Source organism: Aethalodelphis obliquidens, unplaced genomic scaffold (genome assembly GCF_003676395.1).
Source record: "Aethalodelphis obliquidens isolate GAN/ISIS:26980383/991018 unplaced genomic scaffold, ASM367639v1 scaffold36, whole genome shotgun sequence".
NCBI lineage: Eukaryota > Metazoa > Chordata > Mammalia > Artiodactyla > Delphinidae > Aethalodelphis > Aethalodelphis obliquidens.
Window position 1 is genome coordinate 17680397 of NW_020837980.1, and position 21808 is coordinate 17702204.

Here is a 21808-nt window from a genome sequence, read left to right on the forward strand (position 1 = left end):
AAACTCATCAGGAAGCCAAGGGCAGAGCAAGCAGTGAGCGGTTCAGTAAAGCATTTGAAGAGCAGTATAATCACCTCTGGCTTCCAGAGGTCTCGCACAACGAGTTGCTGCTTTCGGGGTGGTGGCACTGCTTCCACTTAGTGTCTTTTGTCCTGCTGCTGCTCTGGGCCTCTAGGACACCTGATGCTATGGCGGGCCCGCGGCACATGGGCTGCCTAAGGAGAACAGGGCGGGTGGGCTATTCTGGATCAGTACCATTTACTGAACATTATTACTGCATGCCTGATATGGTTCTTATGTGTCTTATCCAATATTTGAGGCAACGTAGAGGAGTGGCAAAAAGCGAAGACTCTGGTATTAGAATGTCTGGATTCAGATGTTGTCCCTACCACTTGCTTGGCTTTTGAAACCTCTCTATAGGGATCTTATAAGAACCTTCTGGTTATAAGCTCTTAATCCCGGAAAAGGATTTGTGGAAGGGGGCCATGGAGAGTAGAAAAGGAGATGGAGGGAATGGAAGTAACGGGACCTGGCAGCAGAGTTTAGCATGCGGGCCAGTGGGCAAAAGGTACTTTGGTGTACTCTGGACCTGCCAAGTGAGATTGGCTGCAAGTGCAGACCCTGTGATTGTCCAAGTAACCCCTCCCCACCTCCCCAAGGCCTGGGGGCTGGAAGGGGATGCAGCCACAAGTCACTGTGGGACTTGACAACAGGAACTCTGCTGATTGGCCCTGCCTATACCCCAGCACCTGAGAACCTGAGGGGAAGCCTCCTGCTTCTCCTTGATCCCATGCAGGGGGTGCTTATTTAGGAATGGCAGTGGGATCTGCCTGTCACTGGGGACGCGACCTACTTCCTGGCCCCTGAGATGTTCACAGAAAGTTGGTGATAAACACCAACTACCACCAGCATCATTTACTCAGTGCTCACCAAGTTCCGGGCATTTTGCAAAAGCATTTTAGATACCTTATTTCATTTAATTCTCATCGAAACCTCATAAATATAGTTATAGTTACTATCTATTGCCATTTTTAGATGAGATAAACAGTGCATTATGAGGACCGTTTCGGTGATAAAGAATAAGTATCCAACTTGAATGAACTTAAGCAAGAGGCAGATTTATTACAAGGGTACTGGACTGTCTGACCAGAACCCACGATGGGAACGTGGCTGAGCCTCTGGAACACTGATGCTCTCAGGTATCTTGCTCACTCTCTCACTGGTACATGCTTTCCTCTGGCCACTGGCTTCATTCTTCTCTCTCCATTGGCCAGTTTTCTCCTAGGGTGTGAAGCATGGTGGCCCACAGCTTCCGGGTTTTTTTTTTTCTCTCTGAGGCATTTTATTTGCATGTATGTACTACATCCCTAGAAAAAGAATCCAAGGATTTTCCTTCCTGTGTGTTTTCATCTTGCTTCTTCATGGTCCATGATGCCAGATGAAGTTATCAGTACAATGAAACCAAACTGATGGGATGGGAGCGGTTTATTCTGCCATTTGTCTAGACTTTCAGTTGCACATCAAATCTAGAGTTGGACACTCCACACTTCTTTGGCCTGCCTGTGAGGTTCACAACGATTTTCCCCACCCTGTGATCATCAGTGATTTCAAATTTGCCAATGTAACCATGCTTCATCGTCACAATGAGGAACCTGACAGTGACTTTGGAGCACGGCCTAATAAGAAACTGTCACTTGCCTCTCCTTTCGGCATTGTTGACACTCTCAAGAGCATCAGCCAGGACATTCATGGGCACCACTATGGCAGCACGGAAAGGTGGTGGAAAGAGCTTCTGATTTTTACATACGATAGCTTGTGCTACTGGGGAAAGACTGACTTAACACTCTTTGTTCCTAAGGCCAAAAATCCCAAGGATTTGACCCAACCAGTCAGGTGCCCGCCCCTCAGCTGTAGCTGGGTCAGAGGATGGACTGGGAGATTTAATAACATGGCCATTCTCAGAGGACCATGTGGTTGGAATCGAGGAAGGGGCAGTTCACAAAAGGAGAGACTGAGCTAAGCAAAAGGGGTGGGGGAGAGAGTGAGTTAGGCGGTCAGGCAGAGGATGGCTGGTTGGTAGACAAAAGAGCAGTTATCCACAACCCAGAACTTAAAAGGTTAGGTAGCCCCTGCAGAGTCACACACAACCAAAGCCAGGACTCAATTTAGGCCTTTCTGACTCAAGGCCCTGCACGTAACTAAGATGACAAATCAGAATGAAGTAGTGGAGTGAGTGAATGTATGAATGCACACGTACATACGTGCACGCATGCTTACAGTCATGCACACATATGTAAATACCAGTGAAAACTTTGCCAAGCCAGGGCTCAAATCCAGGAAGTCACATTCAGAACCTTCAGGTGTTGTGCACTCGTGCTCTATCCTTTCAGTTTGCAATCAGAGAATAAAGGTAGCCATGACAAGGGAACTTGATGAGGAGTGATGTCCGTAACTAAAGCCTGTAGCCAGTCCCCCGAAGCAGGTTGTAACACCACCCGCATCCATCAGTCAAGTCAGTCCGTCAGCGTCCCAGCCCTGCTGAGCTGGGTTCTGGAGCAACCTAAGCCTTGGGCATGTTGCATACATGTCTAGAGCCCCATGATACAGGAGGAAGTTGACTCAGAGGAGATGGGACATGACTTGGTGCTGTTTAGTTCCGGAGGTCTCTGCCTGGTCCTACATGTGCCAGAGGAGATGGTCCAGGACTCAGTCTTGGTGTTCAAGAAGAGGGCCTTTTTTGGAAAAAAGTGGATCAGAGGACAAGGTCGATGGGGCTCCACTCTCAGTAACTGAGCCCCTCTGAGTCCCAGGATGGACTCTGAGGGTTGCTGTCCAGGGATGGGGAGTTGGCTTGGGAGGTTTCAAACCCTCGGGCCAGGAAGGCATCAGATACTTCAGGAAAACATGTTGAATCTTTCAGCTTAGTTGAGCCTGTTGAGCAAAGTATTTACAATATGCTCTGACCTAAAAGAATTACTACGCTTTCTAAACTGTCCACCTTGCCCCAGGGAGGGGTTTATGGGAGAGGATCACCTGGCTGGGTGGCATTCGTTGGGTTCAAGGCCTTTGGTAAATCTTGAAGGGTCGTAGCAATTTTACTCTCGTGATCTGTTTTCATTTTCGCCTGAATGAAAATATTGCATGTAACCGGAAGAATGGCATGGAGTTTAGTCTGACATTTTGAAACAGATCGAGTTAAGAGTTTGAGAAGTTGGAGCTGGTTCTGGGAGGAAAGTAGGCACGCTGAGGAGTTGCTGTTGTTGGTAGTAGGAATAACAGTAACAGCAGGAGGGGAAGAAGGAGAAAAAATAGCAAATACTACTTGCATAAAACTACGGCATGCCAGGCCCAGAGGTGAAATAACTCACCAAAGGTCACACAGCTTGTCTGTGCCCTGCCTCCTGCTGCTACCATCCTGCCTGTGCCCCCCGCGCCCCACGGACCCCAGTTGACACTTGCTATAAAGTCTTCAGACACAACCATGAGTCCCAGCTTCTGGGAGGCTTAGGTGACTGGAGGGGGCTGTGGAGCTGAGATGCTTTTCTCTCAGATCACGGCAGGGAAGGAGTCAAGAGGCCAGAAATATTCTCTTGGCCACATGGCACAGTGCAAGAAACACAGGCTTCCAGAGTCAAACAGATCAGGGATGACGTCCTGGACCCTCAGCGAGCCTCAGTTTCTCTGCCTCTACTGTGGGCATCGCAGTACCCACCTATTTGGGAGCTAGTGACAACGGAATGCCATCACTCTGTGTGAAGTGTCTGGCCCAGGGCCTGACCCAGGATACACACAGTTACTCTGATATTATCGCATCTCTGCTCGTGGTGTTATCTGAGATGACCACAGCTGTTCTCTGGTGCCAAGGGAATCAGCACCTTCCATTCCCGGCCCCAGATTCTACCCCAGCTCGCCACTTCTCCATTCCTTCATTCTCCAGAGCGGGAGAGATGGAGGGAGGAACCGTGGAGAACAGGGACCACACAGCGGGCGATGGGCAGTGGCAGCAGTGGGTCTGCACAACCCCCAGAGAGCCCCGGGCTCTCTCAGAGGGGCAGGGCTCAGCCAGGGATAGCAGATGAGGCCTGAGATGACAACGGACACCCAGTGCTGCTGGGAGACCCACTCAGGTGCCAGGCAAGAGTGGCTGCAAGGGTCTCCCTTCGGCGTGTGTGCCCCGGTCCCCAGCTTAGTACGTGTCAAGGCAGTAAAGGGTCAAGGCAGCATGGGTCAAATTTGAATATGGAAATTATTTTCTAACACATTTTTCAAAACACTAACTTTCCAAATCTAGACATCACCGAGTGTGCACGTGATTAGGGGAAGGAGCACAGCAGATGTGCCGTCGCACGTACAGCCATCCACATGGAACTGAGTCCGCCCAGGGCACTCTGTAATCTAGAGGCAGAATTGAGAGAGGCAGTATGTGAGGCAGCCCTTACCTGCTACAGCCTTTCCGTGGAAGAGCACCGGACCGATATCTAGCACTGGAGGCTTTCTGAGGGTATGAAGTATTTGTCCCCCAGTGACACATCAGTCAATAATTTACTGAGAACACACTTGTTTCAAGCCAGTACAGGGACAGAAAGAGGTAAATAATATAGTCTCTGCCCTCGAGTGCTTGAAGACACATTCACAGACAGAGACAGAGATTTTAATGTAATAGCCCCAGGGAGCAGTTGACCCACAAAATGATTACGGAAGATCAAACAGAGCTTGTTCTCTAGCTGGGGGTGGACAAGCACAGCATCATGGTGTGGCTGAGGCCTGAGGAGGGCTACGAAGGATGCAGAGCATTTGAGAAACGTGGGAGGGGCTGACGGAGAGAAGACTGTGCAGCCCAGAAAACGAAGCTGCACGTCGACCCCACATAGTATAGACAAAGCTCCGTGCAAAAAGGAAGAACAAAGAACACTGCGAGAAGACATAGAAGATAAACTTATGGTTACCAAAGGGGAGAGGGAGGGAAGAAGGCACAAATAAGGGGTATGGGATTAACAGATACAGACTACTCTACATAAAATAGAGAAGCAACAAGGATTTACTGTATAGCCCAGGGAATTATATTCAACATGTTGCAATAACCTATAATGGAATATAATCTAAGAAAAACCAACTGAGTTTTACTTAGCTGTCCACTTGAAAATGGACACGATATTGTAAATCAACTATCCTTAAAAATAAATAAATAAAAAATAGTAAAGACCAAAATATTACAGAGACAAAGCCAAATACACCACATCAATTAACGTAAATGAGCAAAATTTAGGTATTAAGACAAAAAGACTTTCAGGTTGGTTTACAGAGCAAAAGCCAACCGCATGCTATACTCTAGAGACACACTTAAAACAAATTTAGTACTTTTATACTTCTTCCCATTCCCTAACTCTTAGTACATGCTATTTTATTTTCCATTGTCAAGGTTTATAACACACACATTTCATTGTATAACCTTAGTTTTTCTAGTGTTTATTCGTAGCTCTACGTTTAAATTAGTATTGTAAATAACACTGCCAAACATTAAAATAAGGAATGCTATGAGAGTGGGATAGATCTTTTCTTTAAAGTAAGGGTGGGTAATCAAGCGTTCTGGATAAAAAGAGACATGTTTTACTTTGACAGAAAGGAGTCAAAGTAAAACCTTGTGCATAAAAAAATACCAAAAACAGTCAGAAGACAAATCTTAGAGTAGAAAAATATTTCAAGCACATCTGACAGATAAAGGGTTACTATCATACTATACCAGGAACTCCCTACAAGTAGATAGGAAGGACCGACAGCTCAACAGAAAATGGGTGAAGTGTGTGACTGCAGGGTAAAAGAAAGAAATCAAAATGGCTAACAGCCGTGCAAGGGTGCTCTGGTTTACTGCGAGTCAAGGAGATGAAAATTAGAGCAATTAGACACCAGTTTTTATTCTTCAGATTGGCAAACGCTTAATAGGGGTAACAACCTAGTGCTGGTGAGAACGTGAGCAGGGCGCATTCTCGTGCTCTGCTGATGGGAATTTCAGTCACTCTAAACCTTTGGTAACGTAGTCTGGCAACATCTAGCACATTTGAAAACACAAATATCCTTTCGTTCTACTTTTTTATTATTGGTAATTGATGCTTTGGAAATACCAAGATATGTATTCAGTAGTATGTCTTTTTGTTAAATTTGGGGGGAACATCCTAAATGTTTATCAATAGGGATATGACTGAATAAATTAGGATGCATTCATTAGTAGGAAGTACTATGCAGCTATTAAAAGGACTCAAGTCTGCCATCTACTGAGCTGGAAGGAAGCCCATGATGTATAATTAAGTGGGAAAAGCACGTTTGCAGAGACATGCATACTATGACCTGGTGTCATACATACATACTCACACATACACATCCGACTTTGGAAAAACACACTCATACATACATACTCACAGATGTATTTTGTATGAATATAGAGAATGGATGGTCATACACCAGAATATTTACTTGCTTATGAGGAATGGAGGGGAGGGATGGATGCAGAAAAAGAAAGGTTGAACAAAATGAAGTGTTATCACACACTTAACCTTTGAAAATCCTCAGAGCTAAGATGTGTAGCTTTGGGGGAGGAGAAAGAGGAGTGCCCTGCTCTCCTCAGATTTCTGTTCTATCAGGAGTCTCAGGCCTGCCCCACACATGACAGCGGCCTGCTTGACACCACTTTGGGACGGGATGGGGTGCAGATCCGGGCTGCCTGGCAGAGACTGCTGGTCCCTTCGGCTTGCTCAGGGAAATTACATGTAGTTTTCAGTTTTGCATTCTAACAGTCAGACGAAGGCATCAAATAAGCAGCAAGTGTTTAGCGTTAGAGCCAGATGTCATCTCCGGCAAGAAACAACAATGCTTTGACTTGGGGAAAATAACCCTTGACGCCTAAAGAGGCTCACTTAAGGGCTTTCATGCCAGCATCTTGAGAGATGCCTTTGCCTGCAGATGAGAGAGGCTGCCCGGGGAGAGCGATGCCCTCTGCTCTCTGGGCAAGGACTACGGTGGCCTTCACAGTAGCCATGCCCTGCCTGGACTCCTCTCCTTCTCCCCGAGGACGCGCTCACCAAGGGGACAGATTCGGGGGCTTCCAGAAGGAGTGCCGTCCCTGTGTGTCCCAGCGTGCTGTTGGGTGCCAGCTTCACTGCCAGCGGTGGAGGAAATCTGTTAGCAGAAGGAAGACTTTGACGTCTCCCATCACCACAGATTGGTTCTAGAATTTTCCTAAGGGAAAGCTTACGGAGTAACACGCTGTAGGTTTGTGAGGTAGACTTCCTTCTGAGGAGAAATCCCCAGCTGAACAGGTGTTCAGCGTGTACTGAGAGAAGCAACCAGAAACCCTCAAAATGACTCCATGTTTTCCTGAGAAAACTAATCAGAGATTTTTTTTTTTCTTGAGAAAGATGATTTCAGGTCTCAAGAGATCTTCTGAAATCTTAGTGTGGCAGGGAACTGCATTTTTTACAGACAGATGTTGTTGTTAAATGTGCTTCTGGAGATGTTTGTTTAGTGCTTTCCTCTGAGGAATTCAGAGTGCTTTACAGACATTTTCTTCATTTTTTCTTAAGGTTTTTTTCTTTCTCCTGAACATGTTTTATGCTCGACTATAAATTTTTCATTCAGTTTTTCTCACTGATTTTTTTCTGAAATATTTCCTGTTAACCTCATTTCCTCCCACTCTGTATATCTAATATGATACACTAACGCCAGTTCAGACACCCTAGAAAAGAATTCAAGATTTTTCCTTTCGGAATCTCAGGCTTCTCTTTCTCTATTTACTTTTACAAACTTTCCCATATTTAATACTTTCACCATACTTTTTTCCCCTTGAAAGAAGAATTGCTTGAAATATACCTTGTTCTTCCACATAAATAGCCCCTATTTTATTTAATTTTAGTTGTTTACTTATTTCTAACTGTCTTGCTTCACAAGAAGTTGAAGTAATTAATTTGTGGGAACTAAACACATTCTTTAACATAAGCACTGTGTAGTGGCATTGCAAATCTGATATTCATAGCAAAGTTGTGTTGGTTTTTTTGCAAACCTGTTTCTCCTTTCAGTCCTGAAGGAATTGGTTAACTTTCTTTCTCACTGTAATCATCCTTGAAGAAACAAAGAAAAAAAGAATCAAGACTTTAAGACAAGCTAATCTTTTGTAGAATCAGATCAGATACTTCCCTCCCTTTAGGAAATAACCACTAAGAACACCTTTTTACTGGGCTCTCATCAGATGGAAATGTAGTAGGGAGCCTGTGTCTTAAAGACCATGAAATTATGTAGAAGACACCTAGCAATCACTCCCTATTTTACAGATGTGGAAACTGAGGCTCAGAGAATTACAGATATTTGTCTGCAGTCACAGAAATACTTAGAGACACATTCAGAAGTTAGTTTAGGAAGGACTCCCCTGGCGGTCCAGGGGTTAAGATTCTGTGGTCCCAATGCAGGGGGCGTGGGTTCGATCCCTGGTCGGGGAACTAAGATCCCACATGCCTTGGGGTGAGGCAAAAACAAAAGCAACAACAACAAAAGAAAACTATCCCACATATATTAAAAGGATAAAAAATGAATAAAAAAAAGAATTTCGTTTAGGAGACAAAACATCTAAAAAGTCACTAAATAAGGTAGTAAAGAGCATGAAATAATGAATGATTTGGTTTTTCTGGGCAGTGGTGAGCTGGTAAGTGTTTAACTGCTGAGCGCAGGGGTGGGCAGGGGCAGCCCTGATTTCATGGTGCCCAGACCAGTTTCAAACTACCAACCTGAATGCATAAATCTGGGAACAGATTTATACCATCTAGCTGGCTGTCAAGAGTAACAGAGATCTTCTGGCTGGAGCGGGGAGCAGGTCTCTAAGGAAGAGAACTAAGCTAGACCAGTTCTCTCCACACATGAAGGACCATCCTTGGTCTTTCCGTGGGGCAGCTGCAGGACTCTGCAACTTTGCTCTTGCCTCAGCAGACAAACCACTCTTCATCTACTGAGCTATCACTTCCATTTCAAGGCCCAGCTTCAAAAAGGGTCCCAGTCAAGCTTTTCCCTGACCCTTTCAGAAATAGTCACTTCTACTCTGAATCCGAGTAATTTTTTAGACCTTTTATTAGGGTAATTACCAAAGCCTGACTTGATATTACTGTCAATAGACAGTGTCTTTCCCCAGGGGACTGTCCTTGGAGGACAGGGACCGTGTCTTACTCCTTCATTATTATCCGAGAAGCAATGCAGGATGGTGGGTGGGAGCCCAAGCTCTGGAGCCAGACTGGTCAGCTTCAGATCTGAGACACTGTGCTCGCTTACCTTGAGACCATGAGCAAGTCATCAGACCCCTCTGTTCACACCTGCAAAGTGAGACGTTAAACAGCAGCCTTCATCTCACACGCTCGCTCTGACGATGCAGGAGATTCCTGGATGTGTTTGGTGCTCAGCACACACTAAGCCCTTAGTAAATGTTGCCTGGTATTGTTTTCTCTAGCACACAGCCCAGCGCCTGGCACAGAGCTGATGTGCAGTTGATGTTGGTTGCATTACGTCGAAGTGAAGCAAGGATGTGATCCAGCTATCTTGACAGGAAGTTAAGAAAGAGTGCTGGAGGAGACCTCACGCACAGATTATTGCTGGGGAAATGAGGATGAGATAGTAAATAAAAATCAGTTGATCATAGGATTATAGGATCAGAACCAAGCTTTCCAGCTGTGGTATGATGAGCGCAGAGCAGGGTGGGATCATGCATACCCTCCCCTCCCTCGGTGAGCTGGACACCGTAAGTTTGTAAATATACCATTTGTCATTGCAATCGCTTGTGTAGACTGCTGTTCCTTGAAATATCTCCTTTTCAGTATTGTGCAGTTGCTTTTAAAAAATCTAAGTGCTAGACGTTAAGTATAAATACTGTTGAATTTTATTCCATTTCGTTCAGTCCATTATTCCAGTGAATTCATACGGCTTCCATCCTTGATTCTGCACTGCAATGTATCTTCTATCCTTTCTGGTTTGGGTTACCTGCAGTTTGGTGAGCATGACTTCTGTTTTGTTTTCTGAAGCACTATACAGGCCACTTCTAAAAACAGCATCCCCGACATGGCACTAGAGACCTTTTTCTGTGTTGGCATTAATTCGTTAAACAATCTTTTTTTTTTTTTTTTTTGGATATGGATTTTAGACTCCTTTCAAATCCATCAGGTATACAAGAATCTATATTATATCCCCTCTTGTTCACAAGTTTCATGAAAAAACTTTGCCAACATGCTATGTGTGCAGCATTTTTGTTTCACAGATACAGTGAGACTATCAGAAAAGAAAATACAGCCAGCTTGTTGAAACCTGTTCCTGATTAACCTATGTTAACTTCCAAAACCGACAACTTCCTTTTCCGACTTTAATAAAGGCTGCGTGTTTCAAAATAGTGAAGTTAACTGTATCAGGGTAGATGAGGCTCAGTGCACAAATCTTGACCATCTAGGTGAGAAGTTTGGACACAGTCCTGAGGGTGGTGGGAAGTTGTTGAAATTTTTTAATAGAAATTATATGATGAAATGATGTTTTCAGAAGAGCCGTCTGGCAGCAGTGTCCACGGTGGACTCTAGGGGAAACCTTATGTGAAGTTTGCAGTTGCCTGCAGTAATCCCAAGATGGGCTGCTGGACGACTGGGCTAAGCTAGTAGCAGTAAAGATGGAAGAGCGTACATTTGGATTAAAGAAAAACACTCAGAGAGACACTGGGGGAACATGATAGCAGTGAAAGAAATAAAAATAGGTACCTTAGGGCTTCCCAATCCTTTTCACATAAGGGAACATGCAGAAAAAACTAGGGCCGCTTGGAGATGGACATGACCCAATGTCATGGGCTCCCACGGCTGGGTCTTCCCTTCCCCAAGCCCCACCTCCCCCAAATCACAGGCAGAAGACATTAAGCTCTCCACAGGGCTGGGAAGCTATTTGGACATTTTTGTTTTAGAAATGAGTAGTCTTAGTAATATGAAGAAAAATAGACTTGTACCAAAATCAGAACCAACAGTACGGAAGAGACTATACATGTAAAGGGAAGCAGATGTTTGCTTCAGTGCATAATTCCGAACACAGAAGTCACATATGGCTACACGCTTGGAAGAAAACTAGCATCAGGGTTAATGCCAAACCAAAGAGCCCAGGCCACCGAGCCACTGCCCGTGTTATAGTGACACGTGAGAACAGAGGCGGTGGCTGTACAGGCCTAATTTGGGCATGAAAGTAGGCAACACCTACCAGACAGGTTGGGGGGAGGTACAAACCACACCAGGGGAGGCACGAGGTAGAGACTTAGGTGTAGACGAAAGCAGTAGCAAAGGAGTGAACTTCGGTTTTGTATTAATACGGAAATCGAAGCCACTTGCTTGAAGATTCATGACATACTGCCCATTTGTTGCTCCTTGTTGGTTTTCGTAGTTCATAAATTAAGTCGTTTCGTAGTCCTGGTGCCTCACCTGTGCTACTAATTCGTTGTGCTGCATAGAGGAGAGAACATGCAGGGACTTGCCATCTATAATTCCTGGTGATAACTGAAGATGTTTGGTTATAGAAAGTTAAAAGGCGTTCCCTCTTTTTTCGATAAACTCGGTGGCAGAGCGAGAGCAAGAACCTACCAACAAGGCGTGCAGATTCTATTATAAAAACAGGAACGAAGGGCTCTTTTAAAAAACAATGGAACCCACACATTTCTCCCGATGATTGGCAGCAGGGCCACCATGTGCGTGATGCCAGGGGCACCCGCCTTTCACACTGGAGTCCGTGAACTGGAGGCACACGGCCCATGTGGCCACGTGTAGCAGCTCACAGAGAGACCTATCTGATCACCCCCCGGGGCGCCCACCCAGCCCAGCAGGTGCGTATCCACGCTGACCTGTGACGTCCATCACCCCCTCGACCACACTCCCTTCCCCAGCCAAGCTGTGCTGTATTCTTTCATCCTGACTCACCATTTTATTCCAATTCAGATCCACCCAGTCCTCCCTGTGGCTTCCCACTAGACCTCTGGCACAAGCCAGAGCACATCCTTCCGGCTCACTTGCTCCAGTCACTCTGTTGACCTTTCCAAAGCTATTTGCTGCTCTCACCGTCCTGCTCTCTGTTACAGCTGAGGAGAAAACACCAATAGGCACTCAAGGCAGGAGGCTCTGGCCTCCTCCCAGCACTGGGACAGGCTTCAGATTTAGCACTTATCACACGGTGCTGTAAACATTTGCTTACATTTCTGACTCCTTCACTCAGTGTGAACTTGACAGAGGGCAGAAAGATGCTTCTTTAAGCCACGAGGTTTAGCAGAGTGCCGGGCACGTGTTTGGTAAGTGGGGGGGGTAGATGAAGAGCCTACCTTTCTGAGATCTGGACACAGTAAGTCTCATCCTGAGCATGTGGTCTGAGGAGGATTCGTCTCTATTATGGACAATGCCTGCATCTTTGGACTTCGTTTAACAGCTTCCCAGGGGAGGCCAGGAGAAGCAGCTCTGTCTCCGCCAGTGGTTTCTGAGTCCTTGTTTATCCCTGTGCAGGTGGGCAAGTGGAAAGACAAGTCTCTGCAGATGAAGTACTACGTGTGGCCCCGAATGTGTCCTGAGACGGAAGAGCAGGAAGATGACCATCTGAGCATCGTAACGCTGGAGGAGGCCCCGTTCGTCATTGTGGAAAGCGTGGACCCCCTGAGTGGAACTTGCATGCGGAACACGGTGCCCTGTCAGAAGCGCATCATCTCTGAGTACGTGGCCTGGGAAAGTCCGATTTGCCCTAGCTGTCAGCACCCGGCAAGGATCCGAGGCACAGAACGAATTGGACACCATGTCTGAATTTCGTTACAGTTGAGCAGTGGAGTTTCTGGCAGCCCTGTGGTCTGGCATCTGGTTCTGTCCGGATCATGACCCGGGAGAATTACTGCTAACTATGTTATCGTTTCTGGGGCCTCGCGAGGTCTCAGTGACCGGGACCTCAAGTTCGTGGAGATTTAAGTTTACATTGGTGTTGAAAGATGTTTTCTGAGGCCAGCATGTCTTTAGAACCATTTTTGGAAATAGATAATATTAATCTATGCTGATAGAAATCAGGTTAATGGTTCCTTTTGGTGAGGGTGGGAAGGGCCTGCAAGGGAGAACAAGAGGCCTCTAAGGTGCTGGTAACACTTCTGTATCTGAATTTGGGTTCTGGTTAAATGGGTGGGTTCAGTGTATGAAAATTCATCCAGCTGAACCCTTAGGATATGTGCACTTTCCTGATATATGTTATACTTCCAAGGAGCATTTAAAAGTATGAGAAAACATGGTCCAGTATGATGAGGTAATGAGATTATGGCAGTTCTGTGGTCTGATTTATGTCCTCACCTGGGCCTGACATAACTTGTGCTGAGCTGTGAAGGAGGGCCTGCTTTGTGGTTGGCAAGGGTAATATTTTGCCTCTTGTATAAAAGCCTTGTTTTTGTTTTTTGTTTCTTTACCTGGTTAGAAATAAAACAGACGAGGAGCCAGGTTACATCAAAAAATGCTGCAAGGGCTTCTGTATTGACATCCTTAAGAAAATTTCTAAATCTGTGAAGTTCACCTATGACCTTTATCTGGTGACCAATGGCAAGCATGGGAAGAAAATCAATGGAACCTGGAATGGTATGATTGGAGAGGTACGTGTCAGGAATTAAGGGCCATGTCCGTGTTTCATTTAAATATTTTTAAAACGCTCATTTTATAAATTTTAGAAAATATAAAATAGTACAGCTGACTCTTGAACACCATGGGTTGAACTATGTGGGCCATTTGTGAGCAGGTTTTTCTCAGTAAATATATGGTCGGCCCTCCTTACCTGTGGGTTTTGCATCTGTGGATTCAGCCAACCGTGGATCCTGTACTGTGTCTACAGTCTTCAGTTGGTGGAATCCGCGGGTAAGAAGGGCTGACTTTGGGACTTAAGCATCCTCAGGTGTTGGTGTCCACGGCGGGTCCAGGAACCAATACCGAGGGAAGATACCAAAGGAAGGCTATAAATGAAATGTACTGTTCCCACTCTACAAAGGAAAGCACTGTAGAGCCCCAAATATTTTCTGCATGGTGGCCCCTTGCCTTCCTGGATGCCCTAACTGGAGCCTTGTGTCTTTCTCCCCAGGTGGTCATGAAGAGGGCCTACATGGCAGTGGGGTCGCTGACCATCAACGAGGAGCGATCGGAGGTGGTCGACTTCTCCGTGCCCTTCATAGAGACTGGCATCAGTGTCATGGTGTCACGCAGCAATGGGACCGTCTCACCTTCTGCCTTCTTAGGTGAGTGATGGGCTTGCAGGCGTGAAGGACATGGACCCAGGGACAGGTAGAGGGAAGGAGGAACAGGTGCAGGAGCTGATTTTTCAGGAGCTTCCCTCAGCCAGGGATTTCACTTTGGGGAACCTCAGAATTGATCGTTCTCCAGCATGAAAACTGAAGAATACCCTCGAAAATAGGAAGGCATGGTACCCGGTAAGAAAACAGTACAGGACCGGTAACCAGGGGTCCTACTGGAGTCTCACTCCTGCATTTGACCTTGAACAAACTTGCTCCATCCTGGGATCCAGTCTCGTCATCCACAGAAGAAGGCATTTCAACTAGCTGATCTCTGAAGCTGCTTCCTGCTTTAATGATGTCTAATTCTGGATATCATTCAAATACCTGTTTGTTTCAAATTAGCTTCAAGAGCGGAGCTCAGTGCTACCAAAAAAGAAAAAAAGGTTTTTCTGTTTTCACGTGAATTTTTGGAGGCTTTGCCAGGTAAAGCTGCTCCGATTCTCCCTCCCACCGACCCCATCCTTCCCCATAGAACCTGTTCCTCGCTCTCCAGCATTACTTATGTGTCAAAGCCTTCCGTATGATATAAGACTGGGTGAGATGAGGCCAAGATTTCAATTAGATGAGGTCTTTTGTGAGCTCATAACCCCATATTTTTGGCAGGGGCTGTGAGATCAAAGGGATTGGAAAATAAAATGTCACCTTGAAAACAGGCCACTGGGCTAGGAGATAGGAAGCTGGTTTGGTCATAAACAAGCTGAAAGCCCTTGGACCAGTCACAGTCTCTCTAAAGGATACCAACACTTTTTTTTTATTGAACACTTACTATGTGAAGGCCCAGGCATCGTTGTACAAACTTTGATTATATTACTTCATTGACACTACCATAATACCCAGTTTATGGCTTAGGAAACTAAATCCTAGGTTATGCAATTTTCCAACCGTCTCTCAGCTAGGAAGGAGCAGATCCAGGATTAAAGCCCAGATGTGGCTGCCCTTGCAGCCTGTGTTTTAGTACACATGGGGGCATTTCAGAGCTCGACTCCTAAAATCAGGAAACAGTGCAGGGGGCCGAGACTAAGATGTGATATAAAATGGAAAAGCACAGACTTGCCTTCAGAGGCCCTCTGTCCATAACCTGGCCCTGCCACCTCCCGAGTATGAACTTACAAAGGGCTGGGACCTCTTAAGGCTTAGTTTACTGCTCTGTAAAATAGATGTAACCATCCATAATGAAAGGGCCATCAAAGGATAGTAGAAACCATGTGGTGAAAGTACTTCCTAAACTATATAGACCAACACAAATATTTTTTTGTATTTTGTGTACCGAAAGTTGCTCTGGGCTTAATGGGGGGAAGGGAAGCATAGAGACAGTGCATTTACTCAGTTATTTCCTAATCTTGGACAGACTGGGATCAGAGTAGGATTTCAATCAATCAGACCCAAGGAGGAGAGGGTCTCTATTCCACCGTACAGAGGCTTTGAGTTGTACCTTCCACCTTCGCATCTGTGGCTGCCACCGCAAGGTTTTGCATTTCCGTGCATTTCACAGTCGGTGCGTGCCATATTAAATTAATGAAGTGACCAGGCTTTTCTAATTCCCTTGGGAGTTCAAAAGTAAAGTAGGTTTCAAAATAAGGCAATATTTTCTCATTTTCAGCCCATTTCCCTCCCTTTTCAGTTTCATCTTTATTAATGATTTGGAAGGTGGAGGCAACAGCATGTAAATTCACTTAGTTCTGAATTTACAGTGTGATGTGACAGCTAAAAAGGCCAGGCTATTTTGAGGCACAATTGAGGAAGCTTTGTATTATGGGACTGAAGAGTGATTGTCTCTTTTTACAGGCCTCCAGAGAGAGGGCTCCTGGAATTCAGTATTCAATTTCTAGACACGTCTGAGCCAGAGAGATTTAGATCAACTGGAAGAGAGTCAGCAAAAATGATTTTAAAAAGTTAAAGAAAGCATATGTAGAACATTCTTACTCTCTTGCCTGTTCTTGTCCCATCAACCTTGTCACCTGGAAATAGGGACTAGATTGAGGTTGTTTTGTTGATTATCATGTCCCCTTGTCATTTGCTAAATTCCCAGTGTTGTAGACACTGATATTTAATGTGGATGGATTTTTTTTTTAACATTGACGTATTCTCCTACACTAATGATGTCTAATAAAATATACCACGTCAAACCAGGTTGAAAAAGCAAAGCCAGGCTGGAAAGTTTAAGAGAAGTGAAGCAAGGGGGCACGGGAGTTATTCATTGTGCCTAATTATTACTGAACCAATTCAAGCCACAAAGAGTAACCAAGTTTGTTGAGAATGAACTTGGCCTCAGGGCTCGGAAGCATTGGTGAAAACTTTTCCAGGTCCAGCTGTGGGGTGTGGCATATAGATAGGAGTGCAAACCAACAGCCAGTCCAACACGACTCACTTATCCATGTCTAGTACTTATTCTAGTTCCACTGTTTTCCAAAAGACCCAGATATTGGTCCAGTCATGGCAGAAACTATCTGTACAGTCTCAGAAAGGATGGGCAAGAGGCCGTCCTTCTCATATGTTTGAACAAAAACAAGCCTCGACACGCCCATCAGGGGAGTGGAGACGCTCAGACACAGCCTCTTACTCCCTCCTTCCTAAGCCAGGCCCTGGCTTTCTGAAGGGACGCACACACCTTTGGCTTGTTTCCCCAAAGATAGGAGTCACGCGAGTGAATGAACACGCGAGTCAATCGGGACCTGTTTGTTCTCTGCGTTAACCCTGAGCGCCGATGTTTTGCTTCCCCAGAGCCCTTCAGCGCCGACGTGTGGGTCATGATGTTCGTGATGTTACTCATCGTCTCCGCTGTGGCCGTCTTCGTCTTCGAGTACTTTAGCCCTGTGGGTTACAACAGGTGCCTCGCTGATGGCAGAGGTAAGGCCAGCTGTAACCGTTGCCTTTCTGCCTTTCTCTAGCTCTCAGCTCGGAATCTCTGTGCCCCTCATCTGCTGCCTGCCTCCGCCCTAACCCTCAGTCTTCAAGGTCACCACCTTGGTGACTCGTTAGAAAGACCCCTATTAAGGGGTTCTAATCAGTGCTATCGTTTTTCATTTTACCTTGGTGTTCAGAAAATATTAATTGCTAAATGTACAGTGACAATTGGGATTGCCATTGTTCTTTAACTTGAGAAGTAAGTAGAAGACTAATTCACAGGAAAGTAATATACCTTAAATATAGTGACGGAGGGCTTCCCTGGTGGCGCAGTGGTTGAGAGTCCGCCTGCCGATGCAGGGGGCGCGGGTTCGTGCCCCGGTCCGGGAAGATCCCACATGCCGCGGAGCGGCTGGGCCCGTGAGCCATGGCCGCTGAGCCTGCGCGTCCGGAGTCTGTGCTCCGCAGCGGGAGAGGACACAACAGTGAGAGGCCCGTGTACCACACACACACACACACACAAAAAAAAGAAATAATGTCTGTTAATATATTGGTATATATACTTCTAGTCTTTTAAGTTTTATGCACATGTAGCCATTCTATTAAGTAGCCCAAACTTAGTAGAGCAAGAATGTGAAAACTTTTATCTTTCTTCTATTATTACCTATCTTCGAGACTATGTGACTGAACCCCTTAACAAAAACTTGTGTAGATTCCAAAACTTTCTGATCATTTCCCATTATTAAAACAAATAAACAACAAGAAGCAAACACACACAAAGACCCCAATTTAGATGTTAGTTTGAATCTATATGTCCCCTCCCTGCCTCAAGCCTGACCCCAAGCCCAGTTCCACCCCTAAGCAAGTGAGATCAAAGCTGGCAGCAGAAACGTGTAACATAAACGTGTCAGAGGAAACTCTTGATAACCTTAGGCTACGAGCAGTCTGTCTGATCAGATGTGCTAACAAGGCAGATTAGACACATGTATCAAGAGTAAGAAAAAACAGGTTACCCCAGGGTACATGCAGGGTAGTTGGGGCTGAAACAGCTCTCACAGCCCAAGGATAGCCTCTGAGCTACAAGATCCCCAAAGCATGTGTCCCCGGCTTACATCTCTCTGCCAGGAGGTAGAGGAGTTGGGTATTGGAAATAAAATGGCTGGGAGATAACAATTCTCACCCACAGCTACTCTTGGGGGTGGTCCATCTTCCTGGCTAGGAAGGTCCAGAGATGTGAGGGCTACCCATGTGTTTGAGGCATTTATGAGACTTCACAAAAAGTTTACTAGATTTCTGAAGGGGACCAAGGGGTCCTTATAGATACCTCTTCTAAAACTTCCTGAGAGCACCAGGATTAGGAAATATCATGCCTTCTCTGCGTCTTCTCCCATCCACCATGTGAGCTCTATCCTGGAATTATGTGTCAAAGAGGAAAGATTCTTAACCCCAGCTACACATAAGAATTACCTACGGGGCACTTAAAAGACAAAGATGCATAGACCTCACATTCTAATATTCTGATTCACTAAGTCCAGAGCGGGACTTGAACCCTTGTATGTTTCAGAATAGTGGTTCTCTACCTTGGCTGCCTGTTACAATAACCACCGCACCTCACCCCAGTTTAGTAAGAATCTCTGGGGATGGTGTGTCAGTATTTTGTCAAAGCTCCCCTTGTGCTTCCGTTGAATTCACGTCCAGGCTATGAGCCACCCCTGCACTGAGGTATTTCCAGGTGTAGACCTACCTTCTCGTTTGGGGTGTGCCTTCTGGGGTGGACACTTGGATGCCTTCACAATGCGGAATAGTCAGAGGCTTCCTGCCTGTGCCAAAGGGTCATCCAAAAGCCGTGACTACTCCCCATCCCGGTGGGCATTAGTAACAAGTGAAAGGTCCGAGAAGCACGAGAGTACACACACATGGTGACAATGTCAAGAACCAAAGCTAGTGTTCACCCTCCCCGACCCCGCAAAGAAAATCAAAGAGGCAAAAATTCAGACACAAAAATCAGAGCCAGGGCTTACGATTACTCACTTTACCAAAGGATGCTTGACTTCGCCAAAGAATTCAACATGGGGCCGCTTTAACTATCAAGTCTCCTTGGGGCATTTTACAACGCACAGAACTTTGATTCATAAACAGTTTTTTAGTTATGCATCTGTTCCAAGAAATAAGGTCCACTCGCGCAGACATGTGTGCACAGTTAGAGCTTAGGCTCGACATGTGTAGTCACTGATGATTTAGGTGGCTGAGCAGATGCTCTCAGGATCACAGATAGCATCGAAACACCTGTGCTAATGTGCTGTAAAACTGTGCAGGCAGGTGTTCGTTTCTGCAGCGGAGGGGCTGCGTGCAGCCCCAGACAGCAGGCAAGATTTCACCATCGCCAAGCAGAGAAAGCAGAGAGGTCACAATAAATAGTGTGCAGAAGCCCTGCGTGATCTGTGTGAAGGTCGGGTGGAGGACAAAGGCAGCCTCCCTTTCCACCCTCAGATGCATGTGGCCAAGCCAGGGATCTCTGGCAGACCCTCTGGGCCGCCTGGTATTCTTTTACACGGAAGGCAGGCCCTGCTGGAGGGAACCAGATGGGAGGTGTTGGCACTGGAGTGAGGTCAAGGCTGCCTTCAAAACATTGAGTGCTAAGAGCTGGAAGCCACAGGAGAATCAGGATCAACTGCATTCAAAGCGGCATCCGTGAATGAAATTGGAGGAGATCTATGACTAGTGGGAGAAAAAGACCCCACTAGGTTCTTGCTGACCGTCCGGTATTTTTTTGTTTTTTTTTGTGGTACACGGGCCTCTCACTGTTGTGGCCTCTCCCGTTGCGGAGCACGGGCTCCGGACGCGCAGACTCAGCGGCCATGGCTCACGGGCCCAGCCGCTCCACGACATGTGGGATCTTCCCAGACCGGGGCACGAACCCACGTCCCCTGCATCGGCAGGCGGACTCCCAACCACTGCGCCACCAGGGAAGCCCTTGCTGACCTTCTTTGAAATTGAAATGCTTTCTCGGTAGATACAAATACAAATACAAATTTTGGGAACGTGGTAATGAGGATGCAAGTGTGACCACGGTGGGATGGTTGCCTTCGTTACTCAGTCTTGATGGGCTCTTAAGGGTCTTACATCCATCAGGGCAGGAAGCTGGCTCCTGTGGCGCCCTGGCTGAGTCATGATCATTGGTTGGAGTAAGAGCCCGCACACACCCCAGGCCTCTGGTTTTTCCTCTTCCACCTTCCTGTGGGTCCCAGGAGAAGAGAGACACAAGCTCTCAACTGAAAAAGCTGCCTAAGGGTAGCTTTAGGGCTGGGGCTTTGCTGGTGGGTTTCCTGCTCTGAGCAGGAACTTACCAGCTCTATGTACTTGTAAGTTGAAATAGAACCAGTGACTCTGTCTTAACCTTCTGTCCTTGTCTTTTTTGTCCTGCCAGAGCCGGGTGGCCCATCTTTCACCATCGGCAAAGCTATTTGGTTACTGTGGGGTCTGGTGTTTAACAACTCCGTCCCGGTGCAGAACCCAAAGGGGACCACCTCCAAGATCATGGTGTCGGTGTGGGCCTTCTTTGCTGTCATCTTCCTGGCCAGCTACACTGCCAACTTAGCTGCCTTCATGATCCAAGAGGAGTATGTGGACCAGGTTTCCGGCCTGAGTGACAAAAAGGTAGGAGCACCATTTGAAACCTCCCATCTTTCCCCCAGTCCCATTCTCAGCCATACTCGGAGCTCTCACGGACCTGTTAATATCCTAAACCTTTAGAATTGACCGTTCTTCCTTATGGCTCCTGAAATTGGGACACAGGAGCAGAATTCAGTTTCCCCACCGAAATAATATTACTGCACATTCGCCTTCTCGTTTGTGAAAGGTCGTCACCAGCGCGCCCTGGGCCGCAAATGAGGGGCCTGGTGTGTTAGCGGTTTTCTGAGTACAGGGTTCCTCTTGTCTGGGGCGCTCAGGAGGCCTGGCAGCAGCACCAGGCTGCACCTTTGGGCTGTTACTAGAGGGCACCCACGCTGAGGGTGCCGGCCTGTCACGGCCCTCGTTTTCCTCCCAGGGCTGTTCGCCTGCACGCTCCCCCTTTGTTCCTCTGCACGCTCGCGGGTTCCCAGGGTCGAGGAGAAGGATTGTTCTCATTGTGTCCTGAAGAAAGGTAGCTGCTACCTAACTGGATCGGGGGGTGCCGATGAATGGGTTGTCCCCATACCAACCGCAGGCCTCCCTGCTGGCCTGTGCCGCGAAGAGAGGAAGGGAAGTAAGTGTCTGCTGGTTGCCGTGTTTTCTGGGTGAGGATGTGTAAAACCCAGGCTCAGTACATGTGACTCTCTAGGTCTGCTGGAAGCAACACAGGTTCCGTGGGAGCTCTGGTCCAACCCCAGTCCTAGCGGCTACCTTCCTGGAGTGCCCAGGAGAGCCCCTGGATACCCCAAATCACTCTGGAGACTTTCACTTACAATGTCTCCTCTTCTCCGTTTCCTTAAGATTTAGAAAATGTGATTTCCCACCCCTTCCCGCAGGATGAAACTATGTGATATAGACGGATGTGTGTTTAGACCACATAGGTCATATGTAGTTCATGCTTTATCACGTGGGTCAGCTTCTCCCAAGACAAAACCTTAAACACTTAGCAGATGGTTTGAG

The 21808-nt window shown here is 46.6% G+C and overlaps 1 protein-coding gene across 1 annotated transcript in view; it reads left to right on the plus strand.

Moving 5' to 3' along the window:
- The window catches only part of GRIN2B (glutamate ionotropic receptor NMDA type subunit 2B), a 294156-nt gene that overhangs the window by 232468 nt on the left and 39880 nt on the right, over positions 1–21808 (plus strand). Inside the window, exons 4-8 of the mRNA XM_027129551.1 lie at positions 12531–12733; positions 13471–13642; positions 14122–14275; positions 17054–17179; positions 20604–20833. Of these exons, the coding sequence (XP_026985352.1) occupies positions 12531–12733; positions 13471–13642; positions 14122–14275; positions 17054–17179; positions 20604–20833 (885 nt within the window). The remainder of the gene's footprint in view (positions 1–12530; positions 12734–13470; positions 13643–14121; positions 14276–17053; positions 17180–20603; positions 20834–21808) is intronic.